This window comes from Callospermophilus lateralis, chromosome 10 (assembly GCF_048772815.1).
Source record: "Callospermophilus lateralis isolate mCalLat2 chromosome 10, mCalLat2.hap1, whole genome shotgun sequence".
In the NCBI taxonomy this organism is placed as follows: domain Eukaryota; kingdom Metazoa; phylum Chordata; class Mammalia; order Rodentia; family Sciuridae; genus Callospermophilus; species Callospermophilus lateralis.
In genome coordinates this window covers 41,339,175-41,362,153 of record NC_135314.1, presented here as the reverse complement: position 1 = coordinate 41,362,153, position 22,979 = coordinate 41,339,175, and the positions used below count along the sequence as shown (strand labels likewise).

The following is a 22,979-nucleotide window of genomic DNA, read 5'->3' as shown; positions in this document are numbered from 1 at the left end:
ACTCCCTCAAAAATAACTTGATATAAATGTTAAATCAAATCAAATATGCACAAACTGTATATACAAGAATGAGATCTTATTCACTCAAGCTTTGGGGGCAAGAACAACAACAAAGCAACATTCTGATATGACATGTTCTTATAAGTGGTTAATTAGATAATGTTAGATAGAATTTGAACTTCTAATAAAATACTAACAAAAATCTGATATCGACAAGAAAAACTGACCAAGCTGACAATCATCTTGGCCACTGAAGGCACTCATTGAAGAAGGAATGTGTTTTAATATGTTAATGTTCATGAACATTTATAATGTTACAATCTTTCATCTTAATTTTGAAATGTTATTTAACACAGAGGGTTGATATCTTAAAAATGTTCTTTCCATTCAAAAAGATCAAAATAACTCAAAATAACTTTTCTTTCACTTTCCAGAATGCTAGTATAGACATTTCATGGGGGAAAAAACCTGGAGCTTAAAAAAAAAAAAAAATCTATTGCTTAAGAAAAGAAAGAAAGGCAAAAATAGTGTAAAATTGGCTGCCTGCGAAAGCTGTGAGGCTGGGCCCAATACCTATTTTTTAATGTTCTTTTGTTCCTACATCTTTTCTCATACCTCCTTAGTTTTCCCAGTGCCTGACAAGACTTTAATCCTTTAGGTTAGTCAACAAATACAGAGTTGGGTCCCAGAAAATGATACCCCCAAACTGGGTGCTTTGACATGCCGAGAGACCCTATAACCTACCTCAGATCCCAAGTTTCTCCCATGTTCTGTGTCTTCCCTTCTATTGCATTTCCCCCTTTTCTGCCTAAGATCCAGCCCACCAAGGAGAAACAATCTCCTCTTGCTTCCTGACTCTTCATTAACTGAAGTCACATCTTGGGAAGAGACGGAAGTCTGTCAACACACCTAGACGGACTTCTAGAGAAATTGTCCTCCACTTTGGTCCCATAGGTAATCCTTGACATACTACTGTCCACTCTGTGGGCCAAACAGATTTTGTTCCAGGCCTCTGTATATTCTCCAAACCCACCAAGTACCCCTAAAAATCATTTTACTATTCCCCTAAAAATGTTCCTCATTCTCCCCTTTCCCTATAGAAAAAAAGGCATATATTTTTCTAAATAACGTTGAGTCTGTGTCAGAGAACAGCTCTGAAAACAAGAAAGTGAGAACAACTTCTTTCTTTACTTCCTCTGAACTCAACCTTCTTTATTTCTCTCCCTTAATCCAGAATTCAATATATTACTAGTATTATATATTTACACTATAGGTAAATAGGCTTTAATAGGTTAGGTTGAGATACAATTATTTAGTGGGTTTTTTGTTTGTTTGTTTTTTGGTGCTAGGCTTTGAACCCAGGGTCTCTCTCATACATGTTTGGGAAGCACTTTACCACTGAGCTATATCCCCAGCCTTAAAATACTTTTAACCTAAAAATTATAGAAAGGCCAAACATCAAATTGAAAAAACAAACTTAAAGCATAATCTGAATTGATGTTTGACTCCTGTATTAGACACAAAGTAAGAGGATAAAGTCTGATGAATTCAGGAACCAGGGCTTTCAAAGCAGAATGAGGTCTTTGACATCTGGAGGTGGATTAAGAGAACATGAACTCTTTTTTAAAGTGTAGCTAAAGTATCAATCTGGTTAATTCAAGGCTCTTTACTTCTGTTAGGCAAAAAGCAATGCAGGAGATTTGGCTGCTGTCAGAGTGAAGTCATTCTAGGTCACCCTGCTTTTTATGGGGAGGGAAGCAGAGGGCTCTGGGTATACTGCTTCTTTCCCAGGTATGTCAGAGAAGGCTCCTGCAGTTGAACTGATATCATAGGAGAGGAATCATGTGACAACTTAATTTGGAGTAACTATCCAGGTTTAGGGTTACTTTAGGGATATAAAATATACTTGCTTCTTAAGTATAAGATTTTGTGGTTTGCTGGTGAACAAAACAACTTTCACAGTATTCTTAAAGGGTCTCATATAATTAGAATCTTTTAAATCTAGGTATAGGTAATAACCAAGAAAGTCTTTCCATTGAACACCTCTATCCTTCTGTTATTTGTCATTTTTATTACTGAGAAGCTTAAGCAGCAATCATGACACCACAAGCAAATGACTATAATGATATTTACATTACCTAATATTGATAATTTTTTTCTAAAAAAATAATATCTGGTCACTACCATGACTATACTTCCTTGCATTTGAGAAAATGCCAAGTTCAAAGTTGAGCTTCCTTTGTTCTTCCAGCATGAGTCTCTTTAGGCAAGATGGTTGGGGAAAAGACTTGGTTAAAATAAATTATCCTAGAGAAGAGCTTAACATTGGACAAAGCATGGGTAAGGGACAGATGGAATTTGGCCATGGGAACAGAGGGGGCCAGGACCTGGAGAAAGAGCAGGGAAATACTCTTCCTGGATGCTGGGTGCTTCTCTCCTCTTCTATCAGTTCAGTCTCCGACTTTTCTCTGGTCTCCCCTACTCAGTTCTCCGCCATTCTCTTTCCAACTCTCTCCCTTCCCTTCTACCCCCAACCCCAATTCTACAATATCTTTATCAGTTAATCCTAGAAGTAGACAGGGGCCCAAACTCATTCTGAGAGCAATACAAATAATGAATAGAAATTAAAATAAAAAATGTCTTAGCCTCAGTAATAATCTGAGAACTTGGAATCCAAACAGATACTTTGAAAAGGTCTTGAACTGGGGTAGAATGACATATGCAGTCAGACTGCTTTTTACCTACACATTTGCTTGACTCTAAATTTAAATGCAGCACAGCTTGCTCAAGATGTAATGACTAAACTTTCCAAAAATTATCCTGATCAACAGAATTACTGGTATTTTGGTATTTAAAAGTAGCAGAGAATACTGGAATAACTAAAATTGATATTATAATTGCTAAAGTAAGTAAATAAGGAGTGTATATTATAATGAAACCTAAGTTTTTATGTCTAATATGAAAATAAGATGTTCAGATATTACACTTAAGATTAGGAAAGTTTGCCGGGGGCAGTGGTGCATGCCTAAGATCCCAAAGGTTTGGGAGGCAGAGGCAGGAGAATCATAAATTTAAAGCCATCCTCAACAAAAGTGAGGTGCCAAGCAATTCAGTGAGACCCTGTCTCTAAATAAAATACAAAATAGGAATAGGGACGTGGATCAGTGGTTGAGTGCCCCTAAGTTCAATCCCTTGTCCTCAAATAAAACAAAAAAGATTAAGAAAGTTAGTGTTCAACTTTAAGTGTGCATTAAAATATCCCCACCCTCAATCATTCTGTGGTGTTTTTGAAATTTCAAAAGCCTCCCTGGTTATGCTGATACATATTTATACTAACTTAGAGGATGTTACACATTATTACAATGAACTCCCAATGTACTCCACTTAGTCACAGTAAAAATTTAAGATCCCACATGCAAAGCTCTTTGCCTACTAATTTCATCATCTCCTAGGGTTTGTTTTTATTTGGTAAGTTCTACAGTAACAGGTGAAAAAACATTTAAACTTTCTTTCCCTACCATTAGGAAGTTATTCAGCACTAAACATATTAAGTGAGAGTTTAAAAGTAATAGATTTAGAGGTGGGCTTGGAACTAGATATTTTTAAAAGTAAAGCTATTCATCTACCACACAGAATAAGGAACAGGCAGGAGTGAAGCTAAGATTGAAAAGGGAATTATATGATTATCAAATTCTTCCTGAAGCATGTTCTCAAAAATGGATTCATTGTTTTCATTTACATTGATGAGAACTTATTACACATGCTCACCTTCAAGTGGAAAGAGAATATTAACTGGCGATACCTATTTTGAGACCATGAACAAATTAATCTATGTAATAGTTACTCTGATATTAAAAATCATGAGCTAATTATACTATTTAGATACTTTGAATATTATCTTAATTTCAGTTTATTTGCTTTTATTTCTCATCTACATATTATGAAAAGCTAAAGTTTATTAACATACCTGGGGTCAAGAAGACTCCTCAAAAATTTGAAAAGTAAAACCTGGTTCTGAAGAGAAAAACAATAAAAAAATATAATTAAGTACTAAAATGAATTTTCCAAATTATGAACTACTCTAGACAGTCTCTTAAAAATACATATGTATGCTTAACATTCTGTTAAGCCTCTATACATATCTTCCCATTTCATTAAGCCTCTATGAGGTTCTAAGAAATTCTAAAGAATCATCTGAGGTCCTTTATGTCCTTCCAACAGTTCTAATCATTGTCACACATTCAATTTTGAGTGCAAAAGAGATACAACTTGTTATCTCAAAAAAAAAAAAAAAAAGATTCCTACTAAGAAAAACTCCTGAGCTATTCTCAGAATGAGGCCCTCCAAATGGCAGGTGTTTGAATTGCTCTGCTGGTGGCACTGATAGGTTTCAAACTGCCTTACCTGTATTCCTTGTGTCAACAGCCTGCTGGGAAATAGTTTATTTAGGTAGGCTGGGAGTTTGAGGCTCAAATTAACAAAAACTATCAAGACAAATTCACTGTTGATATAATAGTTGTTGTACAATACAAGTTCATTGTTGATACACTGTTGATACATTAGATATAGCAATCAAATTGCAATGTGTCTGCAATCAATATGCCATAAAATCTGGGTTCTGATTCTGACACTCATTAGCTATATGACTTTGGGTTAGCATTCAATTTCCTTATGAGGAAGCAGAGAGCAGAGAGACAACAATATCTTCTCTGCCTTCTGCACAGGGTAGTAGTGAGAATTAAATGAGATATATACCATATGTTTCTAAGTTTTGGGGAACCTAAATAAAAATTATACATGCTTAGTTTGTCAGCTTTTTTTTTCTGACACACTCAACCTTCATCTGTAAGAAGGAGGAGACTTCCAAAGTGAAAATAATTAATGTCATATAGAATATAATTTTTAAAATATATTTCAGTCTTGGGGCTGGGGTCATGGCTCAGTGATAGAGCGCTCGCCTTGCAAGTGCAAGACTCTGGGTTCGATCCTTAGCACCACATAAAAATAAATAAATAAAGTTAGCCTGTATAACTACAAAAAAGTAAATATTTAATTTATTAATTATATAATTTATATATATATATATATATATATATATATATATATATATATATATATATATTTCAGTCTTTAAGAAGATTGACACACCAGGTGCAATGTGTAATCCCAGCTACTTGGGAGGCTGAGGCACAAAGATCACCAGTTTGATGCCTGTCTGGGCAACTTAGGGAGACCCTGTCTCAAAATAATTTTTTTTTAAAAAGGGCTGGGGATATAGCTCAATGGTAGAGTGCTTGTCTAGTATGTTTAAGGCCCCGGATTCGATCATCATTCTGCAAAAAATAAAAAATTTTTTAAAAACCCAAAACTGACACATATATACTTACTAGTCTTTATCAGTCTTTGATTTCCTATCTTTTCTCCATCACTTTGCTTTATTTTATATGACTTTCCTCCTGGTTATAAATAACTTAACATTCTTACTTATTTTTCTTTTCAAGAATTCTGAAAACTATTAGACAGAGGCACATTGCTTCTCATCAGAAGTAAAAGTTCTTTATAAGATCTGTGTAGAATATAAAACTCTAGAATAAAATTTCTTTAAAAGAATACTCAGCAAATGGGCCATGGTCAAATAGACACTTTTTTTTTCTTATCCATTACACTTCAGCTTTTATATATTTACATAATGAAATGACATTATATTTGATTACTAGGCCTCTCCATTTCTTAATATCCTTATAGACAGAATACAGGAAAAAGAAATCCTGAAACTGATAATATTACATTTTAAAGGGCAATGATGACAGTACCATAAAACAAGTAAGATTTACCAGATTTTTAAAGGGTAGAGAAGCTCTGGGGATTGGGAATGGTGTGAGCAGAAGTATCTGTCTTCCCAGCCCCCAAAAGACTGGTTATAAAGTGTTGTTATGGTTTGGATGTGAGGTGTTCCCCAAAGGCTCACGTGTAAGACAATACAAGAAGGTTCAGAGGAGAAATGATTGGGTTGTAAGAATCTTAACCCAATCAGTGATTTAATCCTCTGATAGGGATTAACTGAGTGGTAACTGAAATGGTAGGGTGTGGCTGGAGGAGGTGGGTATTAAGGTGTGGCTTTGGTGTATATATTTGTATTTGCAGTGGAGTCTCTGCTTCTGCTTCACCGTGATGTGAGCTGCTTCCCTCTGCCACACTCTCCCACCATGATGTCAGACTTACTTCAAACCCTGTGGAATGGAGCCGGCTTCTATGGAATAAGACCTCTGAAACTGTGAGCCCTAAAATAAACTCTTCTTCCTTTATACTTGTTCTGGTCATATCCTTTACTCATGGCAGAAAAAAAAAAAACTGACTAAAACACCTGTCCCTCCATGTACTTTCTCAATATCCTGGGCAGTACGCTATATCATTCCAGCCAAATGAATCTGTAATTGCTTTTCAGTTTATTTTCTTCCTTGGATTGTATTTATAGAAATTAAATGTTTTTGGACAAACAGAATAAATATCTGTGGAATTAACAGATGTGTCTTTGCCCGGAGTTAAAAATGGGCATAATGCTGGACAATCAAGCCTTATATCTGGGAATTGTTTTTAAATTGTCTCATTATATTCAATTAATTTCAAAGTGCTATATATTTTACTTCATCTGGAATCTGTCCTCTTCACTACTAATGACTTTGTCCTGGTCCTCACATCTTTTGCCTAGACCTTTTGCTTTCTAATTGTTCTCTCTGTTCCATTTGCTCTCCTTGCCACTCCACTCTCCACACTGTAAGCCAGAGTTAATTTTCTACAAAATGGATCTAATGATGCCATCCTTTGCCTAAAAGACTTAAGTAATTCTCCAACACATAGAAAGTAAGTACAAATTTCTTAGAATTACATATGATATCAGGCCCAAAGCTAGATTTTCAGCCTCTGTAATTTTAACTTATCTCTTCCAACGTGTCTCTAGCCAACTGTTGCTCTCCACATATCACACCTCACACAGATCTGACATACTCTGAACACACAGGCTGCTTTATTCCTTTAAGTCTTCGCATGCCCAGATCACTTTATCTAGAAAGCCATTCCCCATTCTGTTTGGAAAACTATTTTTGATTATTCGAGACTCAATTCAGATAGTTTTGGGAATCCTTGTCTGACTTTCTCATAGTCCATCAATCTCTTCTTTAATGTAGATCTTATACCATTATATTATAGTTATATAAATGCTTCTCTATTCCATAGAAAAAAAATAAAGGAAAGGCTGTCTTCTTATTCATGTCCTCATGCACACTGAGGAACAGAGTAGAGCTGCAACATGTATTTTTTTAAATATTTAGTTTTAAGTGGACACAACATCTTTATTTTACATTTGTGTGGTACTGAGGATTGAACTCAGTGCCTCAAGCATGCTAGGCGAGCACTCTACCACTGAGCCACAACTCCAGCCCCTGCAACATGTATTTAATTTAAACAAATGACTTCCATATCTTTGTCTCCATGCCAACTGTCACCCACTCACTCATGTTCTGGTTTTTACCTTGCAGTTATTCCCCACCACTATTATTGCCCTTTGAAGATTCTGTGTTGTGTTTATGTCCCTGTCATTGACTATTCCTTACCTCTATCATGTGGCCATATGGTAGTGAGTGACTAAGTAAAACAAACCTAAAAGAGAATAAGATTGTGGGTCCTATAGCAAAATAAGAGGGAGAGAAGAGGGGATTTTCTATGAGTTGTGATTTTTAGAATAAGTACAGGTTACAGTTCTAAAGATGTTTCTTTGTTGTGCCCAAAGACAAACTCCTTCATTTCCAGACTCAGAGATCATCACACAGCTACTCCCAAACACATACATACCCAACATAGAGATTATTATGTGGCAACTATAAACTTAAGAAATGACTACAATCAGAAGTTCTTAGGTGGAAATTCATTTCTTTCCATTGTTATCTTTTTGCCCAATATATGTGTGTAATATTTACCTGAAAATTTTTAAAAAATATTTTTTTAGTTGTAGATGGACATAATACCTTTATTTATTTATTATTATGTGGTGCTGAGGAGCGAACTCAGTGCCACACATGTGCCAGGCAAGTATTCTACCACTGAGCCACAACCGGAGCTTACCTGAAGTTTTTTAATAACTACTTCAATCTGTCCAGAAAAGTGGGTAGCAACCAACTCAGCAGCTTTACAGGGCTTCAGGGATACAAGTTCCTGGAGTTAAATGAAAAGAAAAATCCATTTTTAATGGTACTTTTAAACAGAATATTTACAGATGTGAGCTATGATTACCTATTTCAATATTGTCAAAAGCTTCACATTGCTTTTTAAGAGACCTTGATTTAGCGATGCAGTTTAAAGGGCACACTGCAAATGAGCAAATTTAGATGTGTACCTTATAATAATTCAGAGTTCAATTTAACAAAGGGTAATTCAGAGTTCTTAGAAAATGAAAGCACTATAATACTATGGATTCTGGCTATGACATCTATAGGATGAACATAAAGAACAAAAGCTTCCCTGTCAATGAATTTTACTCTTGAGCCTAAAGCAATGAAGAAATAAGAAAGAGTATGGTTGCAATTTCTTACCTAAGAATTCTAAAACTTTATATCTGGGCCTTGTGGATTTAGAAACTGGAAGAATCTTCAGAAATCAACTATAGTCTTAAGGAGACTAAAATGTCAACCACTGTTAATTAACTACTGTTAATAAGACTTATTTTTGTCAAATCAAAGAAAGGATTTATCCTTGGATTCTAACATCTATGATTCTGCCTTCCCAGCTGTACCTTTTTGGTCTTAAAAAACAAAATAAAACAAAACAAAACATGAAAACAACCACCAAAAGTAAGAGTAGTCAAGAGTTATGCCATATGTATCAAATGAGTGGTATCAAATGAATAGTCAAGAGTCATGTCACATGGAAAATACAAAGCCCAAATGGCCTCACCATTTAGTTCTAGTGACCATTTAGGGAAGAAATAACACCAGCATTAATTAACCTCTTACAGAGAATAGAAAACTTCTTTAGGTTATTGTGTAAGGTCAGCAACATTTTGATAACTAAACATAATGGGACAATATTTAAAAAAAAAAAGAAAGAAAAGTATACATCAACCTTAATCCTGAATACTGACACAAAATTCCTGAAAGAAAAAGAAACCCAACAAAAAACACACCAAAAAACCCCAATATATCAGGTTTAAATTGCATTTACCTGTGGAATTCAGGGTTGGCTTAATATCAACAAAATTTATCAACAAAACAAACAAGAAAAAAAACCACCAGAATGATAGAAAAGGTGAAAAATTTCAAAGTCCATTCATAAGGAAATCCACAGGATGTTAAGGAACCTTCTACAAAAACAAACAAACAAACAAAAAAAACCTTATAGGAAACATCAGACTTTGTTTCATGTGAAAATTTCAAAAATACTGTTACTAGAAGCATTAATAAAAATACCAAGTTGTAGTTAGCCTTAGTAGCATATGCCTATAATCCCAGTTTCTCAGGAGGCTGAGGTAGGAGGATCAAAACCTGAAGACCAGCCTCCACTACATAATAAGATTCTGCCTCAAAATAATAAATAAATAAATAAATAAATAAGTGGGCTGGGTACAGCATCCCTGGGTTCAATCCCTAGTACCCCCCACAAAGAAGTTGTAACAGTACATCTAACAAAGGATGGAAAATTTCTACAGAGAAAAATCATAAAAACTACAGAAAGATATTGCATAAAAGATTATACCACACAATCACAGATTAGAAGACTTAATTTATTGATGCTCTTTAGCATCAATTATCTTCACAATCATGGGCAGATTCAATGCAAGGCCAGTCAGAATCACAAAATTTAATTTCTTTCTTTTTTTATGGAATTTTATCAGCTAATTCAAAGTATTCAAAGTTTATATTAGCCACGACCTTGTTAAAGATATAGAGATATACTATATATCTTAAAATAGTATGGTACTGATGCAGAGATAGACAAAGAGGCTAATGAAACAGAAAGACCAGAAAGCAGCCCAAGTATAGAGATCCTTGATATACTTATGACCATGTTATAATAAATGCTGCTGGGAAGACAGGACATTTGTATTTCTTAAAAATAACAGGATACCTCCAAAATTAACTAGATCCCAGTTTTATATCACATATGAAAATTGCTTTCAACTGGATCCCAGATTTAAAGATTACAAAAAAAAAAAAAAAAAAAAAAGACCCAAGAGTTAGGGGTGTAGCTAAGTGACAGAGCACTTCCCTAGCCCTAAATTTCATTCATAGCACCACTATAAAACAAATAAACAAAATAAAAGTTTTAGGTGATAATAAAGGAAGATACCTTTTTAAGTACAGGAGAATAATTGATTATACTATTTAAAAAACACTTTTCTTAGAAAGAAAAAAGATTGAGTGAAAAAGTCAGTGAATGGGAGAAGATATTTGCAGTACATTTTTGAAAAAAGACTAACATCCATGATACATACAGAAATCCTACCAATCAATAAGTATAAGACATTCAATTGAAAAAAAATTGGGCAAAAGACTTCAACAGGCACATCACCAAAGAGAAAATTTAAATAGCCATTAAGCAGGGAAAGGCTATCTATAGCAATTAAGAAAATGTAAACTTAAAACATAATTAGATACCATTACACATCACCAGACTCAGAAAGTTTTCAAGTCTGGCAAAGATATAGAGTGAATTAGAACTCTCATATTATGCTGGCATCCAGTAATATTTAAGGTATTAATTCCAATTAACTAGCAATTATATACCTTAAAGCAGAGATTATAAGTAATCATGCACCAGAATCAGTTGGAGGGCTTGTTAAAACACAGATTTCTGGGTCCCACCCCAAGAGTTTATCATTCAGGAAGTCTGAAGTCTATCAAGTTCTTAGCTGATGTTGTAATGTTTATCTGAGACCAGACCGAGAACCACTGCCCTAGAGAAATGCATGTGGCTGTGCTCAGGAGGCATACCTAAGAATAACTGTGCACTGATTATTTTTAATAGTCAAAATCCAGAAACAACCAAAGGTCTATCAACAATAAAATGAATAAATTGTGACATATTTATAAAAGGAAATATGATACAATAAGCAAGAACTTGTAGTTTCGTATAGAAATGGTCCAAACTTCTTAAACAAAATATAAAGCAAAAATAAAACAGAAAATAGAGTATAATTTCATTTAAGTACAGTTCAAAAGCATGTAAAACAAGAACACAATTAGGGATGCATGTGGATGCAGTAACAGTATATAGAAAGGCAGGAAATTATCACAAAAACTGGGATAATGAAGATAGTGGTGGGAACAAGGAGGCAGGCGTTTGGGATCAGGAAAGAATACAAGGGAAGAGTCTAGAGTATGAGATGGATTTTAGTTTTTATTTGGACCTAGTATATTTGCTTTTAAATTTTTTATTAAACTATATTTTACACTCTTTTCTTTTTAAAAAAATATTTTTTAGTTGTAAATGGATCTTTCATTTTATTATTTATATGCAGTATTGAGGATGGAACCCAGGGCCTCACATATGCCAGGCAAGTGCAAGACCACTGAGCCACAACTCCGGCCACTCTTTTCTGACTTTTTAATTCAGAAAAATAAAAAGTATTTTTAAAAACCTAATGAAATATATTTTGTCCATATTGGGAGAACCATCTGAACTAGAGATTCTTTACCAGGAGTCCACAAACACAATCTGTGAATGGCTTAAAAATCACTAAAACATTAAAATATTAAACTCCTAAAGGTGTCTGGGCAACCCTGAAATAACAAAAATTATTCAACAAAAACTCCATATACTTCTAATCATGGTGTTAAGAGACATGTAAAGGCTCAAGGTAAAAAAAAATATACAAATGTAGAAAAAATAGTCAGCAGAAATAATTGTTGTATAGCAAAAATACATCTTGTTTCTTCAGGGTAAGTTTCTGCTGAGTAATTTGTTTGCTCATTGATTAATTCATCATGTTTCACATTATGCAGAGAGACACAGCTTCACTTCTGGATGCCTGAGTCTATGTGTTCAAACCACTGCATAATACAGATAAGAAAAAAATAAAGGATTAGCCCTGCTGTGACTGCGGAGACTTGAAGAGGATGACAAAAAAGAATACAAAATGCAAAAAAGGAAAAAAAGATAAAACTCAACACTGGAGGAAGGTCTCATTGGGTTCTTTCACCAAGATCTATTTATGTTGTTAGTAGGAAGATAACTTTAAATAACATTCAATAATATATATCAATCCTATAGTTAAAAGAGTATGGCAATCATTGCAGACCACACACCTCAGAACTGACTGTCCCAGATGTTTCACTTTAGAAGCTCATATGTAATCTGCTTAAATGTGAAAAAGACTTCTGATCCTCAAGTAAATCAATGCAATAATATGATACCTGCCATTCCTTAGTTAGCATAAAGTTAACTGGGAAATTAACTCAAATGGGGAAGTTTCAAAAGTTGTGTTGAATCAATACCTCAATATGGTCCATTGCTTTCTTCCACACAGACTGCTTCTCCTCGGCACTGTGGCCAGGAATGGATAAGATGTTGTGAATGTAATTAAAGACTTCTTCCTGAACAACACAAGATGATATAATTTATTCATTAATTCACTCAGGCTATATTTTGTCACTATTATCTGTATCAGTTCTGGTAAATATTTATTATTTGGAGATGGAAAACCATTTGATATAGATATTTAACTGATGGAAAATTGACACTGAAGAGGAAGAGTAATTAAAGTCTAGGATAGACTCTTGGAAGTTACAGATCTGTTCCAATTCATTTTGGTCTCAATTTATTAACTTTTTCAATGACCTGCTTCCAGTGATCCCTGTTTATATCGCTAATTTCATCTCAAAACATTCTTGCACTGGGCAAGGTGGTACACACCTGTAATCTCAGTCAGTGGCTGGGGAGGCTGAGGAAGGAGTTCAAACGCAGCCTCAGCAAAAGCAAGGCGCAAAGCAACTCAGTGAGACCCTGTCTCTAAAGAAAACACTAAATAGGGTTGGGGATGTGGCTCAGTGGTTGAGTGCCCCTGAGTTCAATCCCCAGTACCCGCCCCCGCCTCCTGGCAAAAAAACCTTCTTGCTCTTGTCTAGTATGCTCCACCTATACTGATTTTCATTTCATCATATGATCTCTATTCAGTTCCCTGAACATGTCTTTTCCCCCTCATCTCAGGATCTTTCCATATATGGTTCCCTATCTTGGAACACTCTTCCTTTGGCTCTTTGCTTGACTGGCTTCTCAAATTCCAAAACTCACTTTATATGTCACTTTCTCTGAGATTACTTTTCTGGCTTCTTTATATAAGTCAGTTCCCCATTATCCTTCAAAGTGGTACCCAGTTTCTCTTCCCTAGTACCTATCATAATTTATAATTTTATACTTGGTTTTATTTGTTACCAGTCTCTATTACTAAATTTTTAAATTCGAAAATTGCAGGAACTATCTCTCTTTTAATTATCAATATGGACTTGGCTTAAACCAGAGACTCAGTAAAAACTGGTGAATAAATGAAGAAAACTTTGGGTCAGCAAACATGTCTAAGTATTTCTAATGAATAGTTATTTCTATGTGATAAGGGCAAGAGGACTGAGAAAAAAGAGCAAAGAAGTCTCTTAACTTACCTCTCTCAGTGGGTCACGCAAGTAGCAATCAATAATTTTGTCATATTGGTGTTCTCGCTCATACATAAATTCACAAATTTGATAGCTAGAATGTAAAAGGAAAAACTTCAATGTACCATACAGGCAGGTGGTTATTAGCTTATTGCTACCTCATAGCATACAGATTAATATTTTTTAAAATTAATAATGTAATTTCTATTATTAAATAAAATTATACAGTTTGAGCACTCTTAATCTACAAGGCTTAAAATAGTTTTTGACAACACAGCATTTCAGATATTGGATTTTCATATTAGGAGTGCCTAATAGGTAAGGCACATGCAAATATTTCAAATTCTAAAATGTAAAACACTTCCTCTCCTAAGGGTTTCGGAGAAGGGATACTCAACTTTCATTAAATATATAAGGGAGATGAATATATAATATATTATATATAATAATTATATACTAATATAATAATATTATATATAATAATAATATATAATAAGTTTAAGATGCTTCTGAATGCTATGTTTATATGAAATTTCAAAGCTGGGTACAAAGAATTTAAGAAAACAATGTGTCACATAAGAATCAAAAAGTTAGCTATTAATAAATAATATGCAAAAATTTTATGCGAAGTTTCTGTTCAAAGTATGTCAAAACATTCAATGAACTACACAAAGGAAAGTGTTAGCATATTGCATCTTATTTACTATGTTAAATTCTGCATTACTTTTATTCTATATAATTGTCAGAAAAATTTATAAAACACCATGAAATATAAAGTCTTAAAAATCTAAAATAATAAAACATTATAACACTGCAGTTTTGCTTTCATATTAAAACAAATGTAAAAAACAAACATTTTAAATTTATCTCATAAATTCCTACAAATTTTACCAATTTCTAGAATTCAACTGAAGGCCAAAACATTCATACTTAGGTTTTTGGTGATGTTGTTATTTGTATAACCATTCTTAATTTAAAAAGCAGCAATGCATCAATTTTTGGTGGTGTTGTTATTTGTATAACCTTTCTTAATTAAAAAAGCAGCAATGCATCAATAAACTGGGCTTCAAGTTAGATGAATACAACTTAATAGTTGTATGGAAAACTAATATATGGCTTCAAAACAACTTACAATTCAGCTTTTTCTGCCATACGGATGAGCCGACTCTCTTCAAACTGAACAATACCTCCAGCCTGCAGCAATTCTAAAAGAACCTGTACATTTAAAATAAATGAGTAAAAACATTTTGGAATTTATTTTTATTTACTAGCTTTATAAGGATCCATTTAACCATGCAGACCATAGCATTTTTTTTTTCTTTTATACTCTTACTTGGTATTTTGGCTCACTTTCACATATGCATGGGATTACTGCCACTAAAATGTTGACCATATTGTATTTAAAAGTCTTATAATAGATAGCTCTGCTTTTCAAACATCACCAGAATGCCACAGTATTTGCAAATAAAGCCTTGTTAGAATATTGATCTGATCTCAAAGCTAAAAATGTCAGTATATATCTTTTTAAGAAGAGAGTTTTTGCTTGGCACTTTATTTTTTTATTTTTTGGCGGTGGGGGTGGGTGTTGGGGAGGTGTCAGTTTGGTACCAGGGACTGAACTCAGGAGCACTCGACTACTGAGCCACATCCCCAGCCCTATTTTGTATTTTATTTGTATTTTATTTAGAGACAGAGTCTCGCTGAGTTGTTTAGCACCTAGCTTTTTGTTGAGGCTGGCTTTGAACTTGAGATTCTCCTGCCTCAGCCCCCTGAGCCACTGGGATTACAGGTCATTGTGGCCGGCTATTGACAGTTTTATGTCTTATGGTTCTTTAAAATCTGTTGTCCAGGGCTGGGGATGTGGCTCAAACGGTAGCGTGTTCGCCTGGCATGCGTGGGGTGCTGGGTTCAATCCTCAACACCACATTAAAAAAAAATAAAGATATTGTGTCCACTGAAAATTAAAAATAAATAAATAAGTAAAAAAAAAATCTGTTGTCCACATATAGTATCAATGTTTACAGGCTAATTCTAAAAAACAAAACATTGGGTTTTTTTTCATAATAGCACTATGCAAAATATTCTAAATACAGAAATGACCTAAAGGACCATCAAAGGTGAATGGATAAACAAAATGCGGTATATACATACAATGTGATATTATTTGGCTTTAAAAAAGGAAGAAAATTCTGACATATGGTGAAACAAGGATAAACTCAAAGATATTTTAATAAGTGAAATAAGTTAAAAACAAAAGGACAAATACTGTATAATTGCACTTATGTAAGAAATCTAGAATAAGAATATTCAAAGTCAGAAAGTAGAAGGATGGCTGTCAGGGGATGGGGGATTAAGGAATGGGGAGTACCTGTTTAATGTAAATAGTTCAGTTTGGGAAGATGAAAAAGTTCTGGCAATGGATGGTGATGATGATTATACAACAATGTGAATATATCTAATACCACTGGACTGTATGCTTAAAATGGTACATTTATGTTATGTATATTTTACAATAATAAAAAAATATCGCAGCTCATATAATTTTTACCATCCTACGTAAATGAATAAAAAAAGGACTAGAATGTTGAGCAGGGTTCATCAATACTTTAAATAAACCTCAAAAAACAACTGAGGCATTACACAGTCATTAGAACAGTATGAGAAAGGTCTCTCTGGCATCTAAATTCAGGATCCAGAGTAACGTGACCATTCTCAGAACTTTAAGAAACCATCTAACAAAATTAATTTTTTTACATAATAAATTTTTATTATTTTCAAATTAAATAAAAACTATCCAAATTGTACATTTTAGAACCCAAATTTAGTCCATTTGGAGCACATAATGTACTGTTATGTATAATAAATATGAAGTGAATTGTATCTGCTGTGCCAATTTGAAATTCAGTAATAAAAATGTCATTGGAGAAGTTCATCTTAGCAATACACTGAAACTGTTAAATTTTCAAGAATTTTGCAAGCTCATTATTAAAAAGAGCAGCTATGAAAAATCAAATTATATTAACAATTAAATAAATTAAAAACAAAGATAACTGATATTCAAAAGTCACCCATTCCTAAATGTTTTATTGTATTTTATATTATATACACATGAGGTTATTTACATCGACTACAACTGCATCTCAATGGTAGAAATATTATAAATAAATGTGCTACTGTGCATCTTTTCAACTCCATGTTCAGTGACAACACTTTAGTAAATTCATTCAGCCACAGTGACAGTACTTAAACTATGGAAATTGGCAAATGCTACAAATCAGCAAAATGATATTAAAATGTTATTTTTTTCTTTCCTGATACTGAAGATTGAACCCAAGGGTACTCTACCACTGAGCTACTCCCCAACCCTTTTTAAAATTTTTCATTTTGAGACAGGGTCTCACCAAGTTGCCCAAACTGGTCTTGCACTTTCAATCTTCCTGCCTCAGCCTCCCCAGTTGCTGGGATTACAGACATGCACCTTCTTATCTGGCTAAATGTTCCATTTAATTTTTTTTAATTGTAGATGGCTACAACATCTTTATTTATTTGTTTTATGTGGTGCTGAGGATTGAATACAGTGCCTCACATGTGCTTTACCACTGAGCCCCAGCCCCAGCCCTAAACAATAAAATTTAAAAGGATAGTTGAAAGAAAGAAAGATTATATATATCTATATATCTATAGATATATATATCTATATATATGTGTGTGTGTGTCCCACAAAATCTAAAAATATTTAATCTTTGGCTCTTTATGAAGAAAGTTTACAAATCCCTGGTTAAGAAAGTGATAAAAATATTAATAAGGCAATTAAACTTAAAAGGTGTGAATGTCTATAGGCACTGCTTTGTGAAGAAAACAAAAAATTGAGGCATTATTTGTCCAATACTCAAAAATTTTTCTATTTCAGCAAGCACTTCACTGATGAGTAAGTAAAGTTCTGACATGCTTTCTGATTTCCATCCTGGTCATTTACATAAGTGAAAATATCAACCAATATTCATTCATGTCAGAAGTATATTTGGAGAAGCAGTTGTTAAGCATTTATCACCATACCAATGAAATACAAAAAGAAATACTTCATAAACAAAATTTGATATATAACAAGAGAATGAGTGTTGGGTTAGAAGAAGTTCTGTTCTAATCTTAACTATGACCTTGAACAACTTACTTCAATGGTTTTTATGTTTCTAAAATGAAGCAAGGGGGAGAACTAGATAATCTCAAAGAGGACACCCAGTAATTAATTAATTAATTACTATGATAACATTCCAAGGTTTGGCATATAAATATAAATTTGGCTTTTCTTTCTGTTTAGTTATTATATTAAATGTTTTTATCATTTTATTTAGATAATATCATGCACACTATGATCTACATTTGCTGCCAATTGAGAAAACAAGGACAAAATGAGGGGACCCTCAATATTATTAGTTCAATATAATTTATGAGGTAAACAACTTAGCAGCTGTTCTTTCTTAAGATAGTCTGCAGTAATCACTGGGACACAGCTGTGCAGACAAAGGGGTTACTGCCATAATTTTATGCTCTTCATTTGAGTCTCAACTTGTGAGCTGTGCACTACAACCATAACAAGTCAGCACAACCCTCAAAATACTTAACTTTTTTAGTTTAGCTACCTGACAAAGTTTGGCTATCAATTTTATGTAGGCTGAGTCTCTTAGTGCTCAGCTTTACAATGCGTGAGCTTTCAAAGAAGTTTACTCCAAGAAAGGACCCTCAACAAAGTGGCATGAACAGAGGGAAGAGGTAATCAGTGGTTATCTCACAGAGACTAATGGAGGGGGAGACACATTATAGTCTGCAGAATGATAAACCCTAAGGCATGGGAACATAAGAAACTCCCAAAATTTAGTGTGCCAACATAAAGAATCCTGTAGCCTTTCGGGTTCAGGGCCAGAGTAACCACTAGTGTTTACTAGACTGATGATACTGGTGGAATGCAGAGGACAACAGGTACAAACTATTGTTACATAAAGGCAAAGATGAAGTATTCTCTTTGGAGTCATGCTATATGCAAGACAGGCCCCTGTCTAGGTATTTAGTCTGATATAAGTTCCTTACACATGCACCCACACTATTTTCTTAGTTTAGAGTTACAGTTTGGCACAAGTCCTTTCTCCCTTCTGTCTAGAGAGCACAAAAGAGTTCTTTCTGGCTTACTCTGACTTTTTTCCCATCCTTTAGTAAAATAAATTCTAGGAATTCAAACCTGCTGTCTTTCAGAGTGTCGGGAGTCATCATCAGGACTACAGAGGAATTCAAGCACCTGGCCAAAGAAAAGGTAATCTTTACTGAATATCAGCACTCATACCATAACACTGTCATAATGGAAACAGCAATAACTATCTTTTCAATATCAAAAATTTATTCACACTTGGCCATAACAAATATCACAATATGCAGGACCTTCTCAACCAACTACCCAGTACATGAAAACATCAAAGTCAAGCATGCAAACCATTTCATATGTGCCAAATGCACATGTTTCTTTATTGTTCAGAAATACAGCTAGAAGGCAGTGTCAGCTGTACACCTTAAGTTCCTGGATTCCATAAATGGAGCAAGCATGGACCTTACGCTGGACACTTGGATTTAAATCCTAACCTTACCAATACAAGACAATAGCATTACTATTAATATCACTAAGTATGACTGGGTGAGTTATTTAACCTCTCCAGGCATCATCTGTAAAACGAGGATAACTGCACCTATTTCAAAATCATTAGGAAGATTGAGTTAAACATGTACATTAAAAGCTTTGAACAGTGCCTGGTACTATGAAGGGCTCAGTAAAATGTTAGTCATTATGGGCTACTTTCTCCCACCAAAAATGTTTTCTTTGTCACCTACGGATATATAGGAGATATTTAAGGGAGATTAGAAGATATCTTCAGTAAGATACCTTCAGTAAGTAAGTAATATCTTTAGCTTTTCCATAAGCAATCTTTTCATCAACATAGTCTTACTACCAATAATGATGGGGTGACTTTTTTTTTCAGTTGAACCACTGAGCTACATCCCCCAGTCCTTTTTATTTTTCATTTTGAGATCGAGTCTCACTAATTTGCTTAGGACCTTGCTAAGTTGCTGGAAAACAGGTGTGTGGCACTATGCCCAGCTTGAAGAGGTAATTCTTAAATCAGAAATATCTTGAGCCAATATTTCTAGGTAATTTACAGCAAGAAAATAAATGAGAAAACAAAATCTCTAATAATCACACTCCCATAATACCAAGTGTTTAGGCAAAGTCTTATTACCGAGAACATATCATTAAGACAGACAGACAGACAGACAGACACACACACACACACACACACACACACACACAATTTAGATCCAAAACCTTAACATGCCTGTCCTTGATAAGACATTTATCTAATCGTCTGTCATTTTAAGAAACAGGGCAATCCAGTATACTTTCTATGAACAGTAAACAGAGAAAAAATTCTGGTCCTCACTTTTAAGACACTTACCTGATCAAAGAGGGTTCTGTTCACAAACAAGGTATTGTCAGGTTTTGCAAGCTGTCGAGCAAGGAACGTAAAGAGACACCCTACTTGTGAGGGAGTAAAATCTGAATTCTCCACCATAACCTGGTGAGCCAAAGAAACCATTTATTCAATACACTATCTGCTTTGATGCAAATAAAAATATATAATTAGAAGGGGGGAGCCTCAATACTAAAGACTCATGAAAAGATTCTTTAATTGACTGTGTAAAAATTAGTTCAATACCATTCAGAGAAGGAGCATAACTACTTGCATGCTCTGAAAGGAAAACATTTTAGTGATTTTGAGCATATATCTAGCACAATTTGAAAGAGAACTAAATTGTTAAAGAGGGGATATAAGAGTTCAAAGAAATATTAATCACGTTTCCCTCTGTAATTATTATAGAATTCCACTAAAGTTAAATTTAAATTAGATTTAAATAACCCTACTCAAAATCTGTCTATCAACAAGAGATGAAGAGAGCTGCTTTAGGGTTTAAAATGAGATAACCATCCAGTGAAGGCACCCCAGAAAAAGAAGTCAGTTACAGCCGGCCTGCCTTGTTACTAGGCAGTTCTTGAGCTGCTGTTATGTGCAATAGATATTTTACAACCACACAGAGTAACCAAATTCCAGTCAGTACTTTGCTTTAATTCAGCCCTCATTTCCTGAATCCCCAGGGGCTCTGACAGGAGCTTTTAAGGGAATTATGAACTAGAAAAGAAGGCAAGATGGGTAAACACATTAAATAAAAGACATTATACAATTATACTATTATAAGGGCAGAAATAATTTTACAGTGCAGAAAATTTAGTTGAATTGGCTTATGAAGGAATTTGAGAAGAAATGAGAAAAACAGCTTTTAAGCTAAGCAGAAAAGCCACCCAGAACCTCTGGCAGGGGAAATGTCAGCAGAGAGAAGAGTGTGAGCAACAGCATGGACACAGTTTGTTCCGGAAACTGTAAAGTTCCATTAGGATGCAGCAGCATGCCTGAAGGAAGAGGAAAAATCAAACTAAGAAGACTTGTCACCCTAAGGAATCTGAATTTAGTCTACAGAAAATTAGAGAGCCATGCATAGAAGCTAGAGAGGAAAAAGTAAAAGAAAGGTAGTGGGTAATCTCATGAAAATTGAAGGGAGATCAGTAGAGTAGAGAAAAGGGACCAGGACACAAGAAAAGGGAAATACCAGGAAATGGTATTGGTCAAATTATATTGTTCTGTTGTGTGTACATAAAGATGCAACAACAAATCCCACCTTTATGTACAACTATAATGCACCAATAGAAATACATGGATCATGTACAGCCATAAGAATGGGAATCCTAATCAGAATAAGTTATACTCCATGTATGTATAATATGTCAAAATACACTCTACTGCCATGTATATCTAGAAAAAAACAAAGAATACTTTTTTAAAAAATATGGGAAAAAAAAGAAAACTGAAGAGCTACTAAATGTGTTTAGTCAGGAAAGTAGATTGTGATCAGTACTGTACTTAGGAAAGTATCTTGTTGGTAGTATACAGGAAAAATATCAGAAGGAAGAAAGAGAAGGCAGGGATACCAACACGCAAGTGACTACAAAGGTCCCTCGGAGAGAAAAGGAGTTCTGAACTGGGGCAATGGCACCAAAATGGAACAAGGAACAGGTACAAAGGCACTGCAGAGAGAGGAGACAGGACAGGATTCCTATGTGTGTCATTAAAGGAACAGTAAAAAAGGACAGATTTGAGCATTATTGACCAGTAGCATATGATGCCATTAATAAAGAGAGAATGCAGAAATTTGTGAGGGAAGGTCTGTATTATTTTGGTCTAGCTGAATTCATGGGGGCAACTCTATCACAAATTAGGGTATAGTACCCTGGCACACCTGTTAAGAAGTTCCACACTCTCTCTTCTATCCTCCATTCAAAGTGAAGTGTAAGATTAATCTTATTATATGGCACTCCCCAGGGCCTGGCTCCTGATCTGCCTTTTCTGGCAGCATATCTGTAACTTTTACCTATCAATAGGTCTCATCCCAGCAATCACCACTTCTGTCCACATCCATATGCACACATATACATTCCAGTCCAGAGTATTCAAAGGGCTTTCCAGAGCTTTAAAGTCCTCAGCCATTAACCATCTCAGTGTGCAGGTCCCTTTTCTAGGACTATACTCTTGGGGCCCCACTGTTGCTTTGCTCTCCTGTTAGCCCTTTGCTTTGTAAGTGGAAGCCCCTAAATTGTCTGACCCTACAAACACCTTTTAAGATAACTGTTTCAACTCACAGCCAATTTCCTTGCCACTTCAGCAAGTCTCTATTGGTTATCATCTTACAAATTCCCCCATTTTCTACCTTTGAAATAGTTCAGAGACTGTACTTATAAAATTTCCTGGGAAATCTTGTAAGAAATCATGAATTAAGCATTTCCTCCCTCTGTGTCTGCAGCCATCACACTTAACAATGCCCATTTACCTGTTCTCTGGTCACTGCCTGTACTCCTACTCTCATTGCTTCTCTCCAAAGAATGATTTAACAAGCTAGTACAATTCCATTACCAGAATGAGAAAAATAATCTCCAAAGTTCACTCTTCACTGACCTGAGGCAAATATTTTCAATATTAAGAGTGAGCCTGACCCCGAATCACTGGCTTCCTGACTTACCATGTGATCGTTCCCTCTTCTGCACACTCCCTCTGTCCCATCTACCATACCGTGACACAGCCAAGGGGGCCCTTACCACAGATGAAACAAATGGGGTCACCCATCTTGAACTTTCAGCTTCCAAAACTGTGAGTTAAATAAATCTCTTTTCTTTATAAAGTACCCAGACTGTCA

General features: G+C 34.7%; 1 protein-coding gene across 4 annotated transcripts in view; it reads right to left on the bottom strand.

Moving 5' to 3' along the window:
* The window catches only part of Vps8 (VPS8 subunit of CORVET complex), a 247,054-nt gene that overhangs the window by 107,862 nt on the left and 116,213 nt on the right, over window positions 1-22,979 (bottom strand). For all 4 annotated transcript variants that reach the window (XM_076868965.2, XM_076868966.2, XM_076868967.2 and 1 more), the window contains exons 29-35: window positions 20,135-20,254; window positions 18,871-18,927; window positions 14,770-14,852; window positions 13,647-13,731; window positions 12,486-12,584; window positions 8,119-8,208; window positions 3,968-4,014 (exon numbers count right to left, since the gene is read on the bottom strand). In XM_076868965.2, coding sequence (XP_076725080.1) covers window positions 3,968-4,014; window positions 8,119-8,208; window positions 12,486-12,584; window positions 13,647-13,731; window positions 14,770-14,852; window positions 18,871-18,927; window positions 20,135-20,254 — 581 coding nt within the window. The remainder of the gene's footprint in view (window positions 1-3,967; window positions 4,015-8,118; window positions 8,209-12,485; window positions 12,585-13,646; window positions 13,732-14,769; window positions 14,853-18,870; window positions 18,928-20,134; window positions 20,255-22,979) is intronic.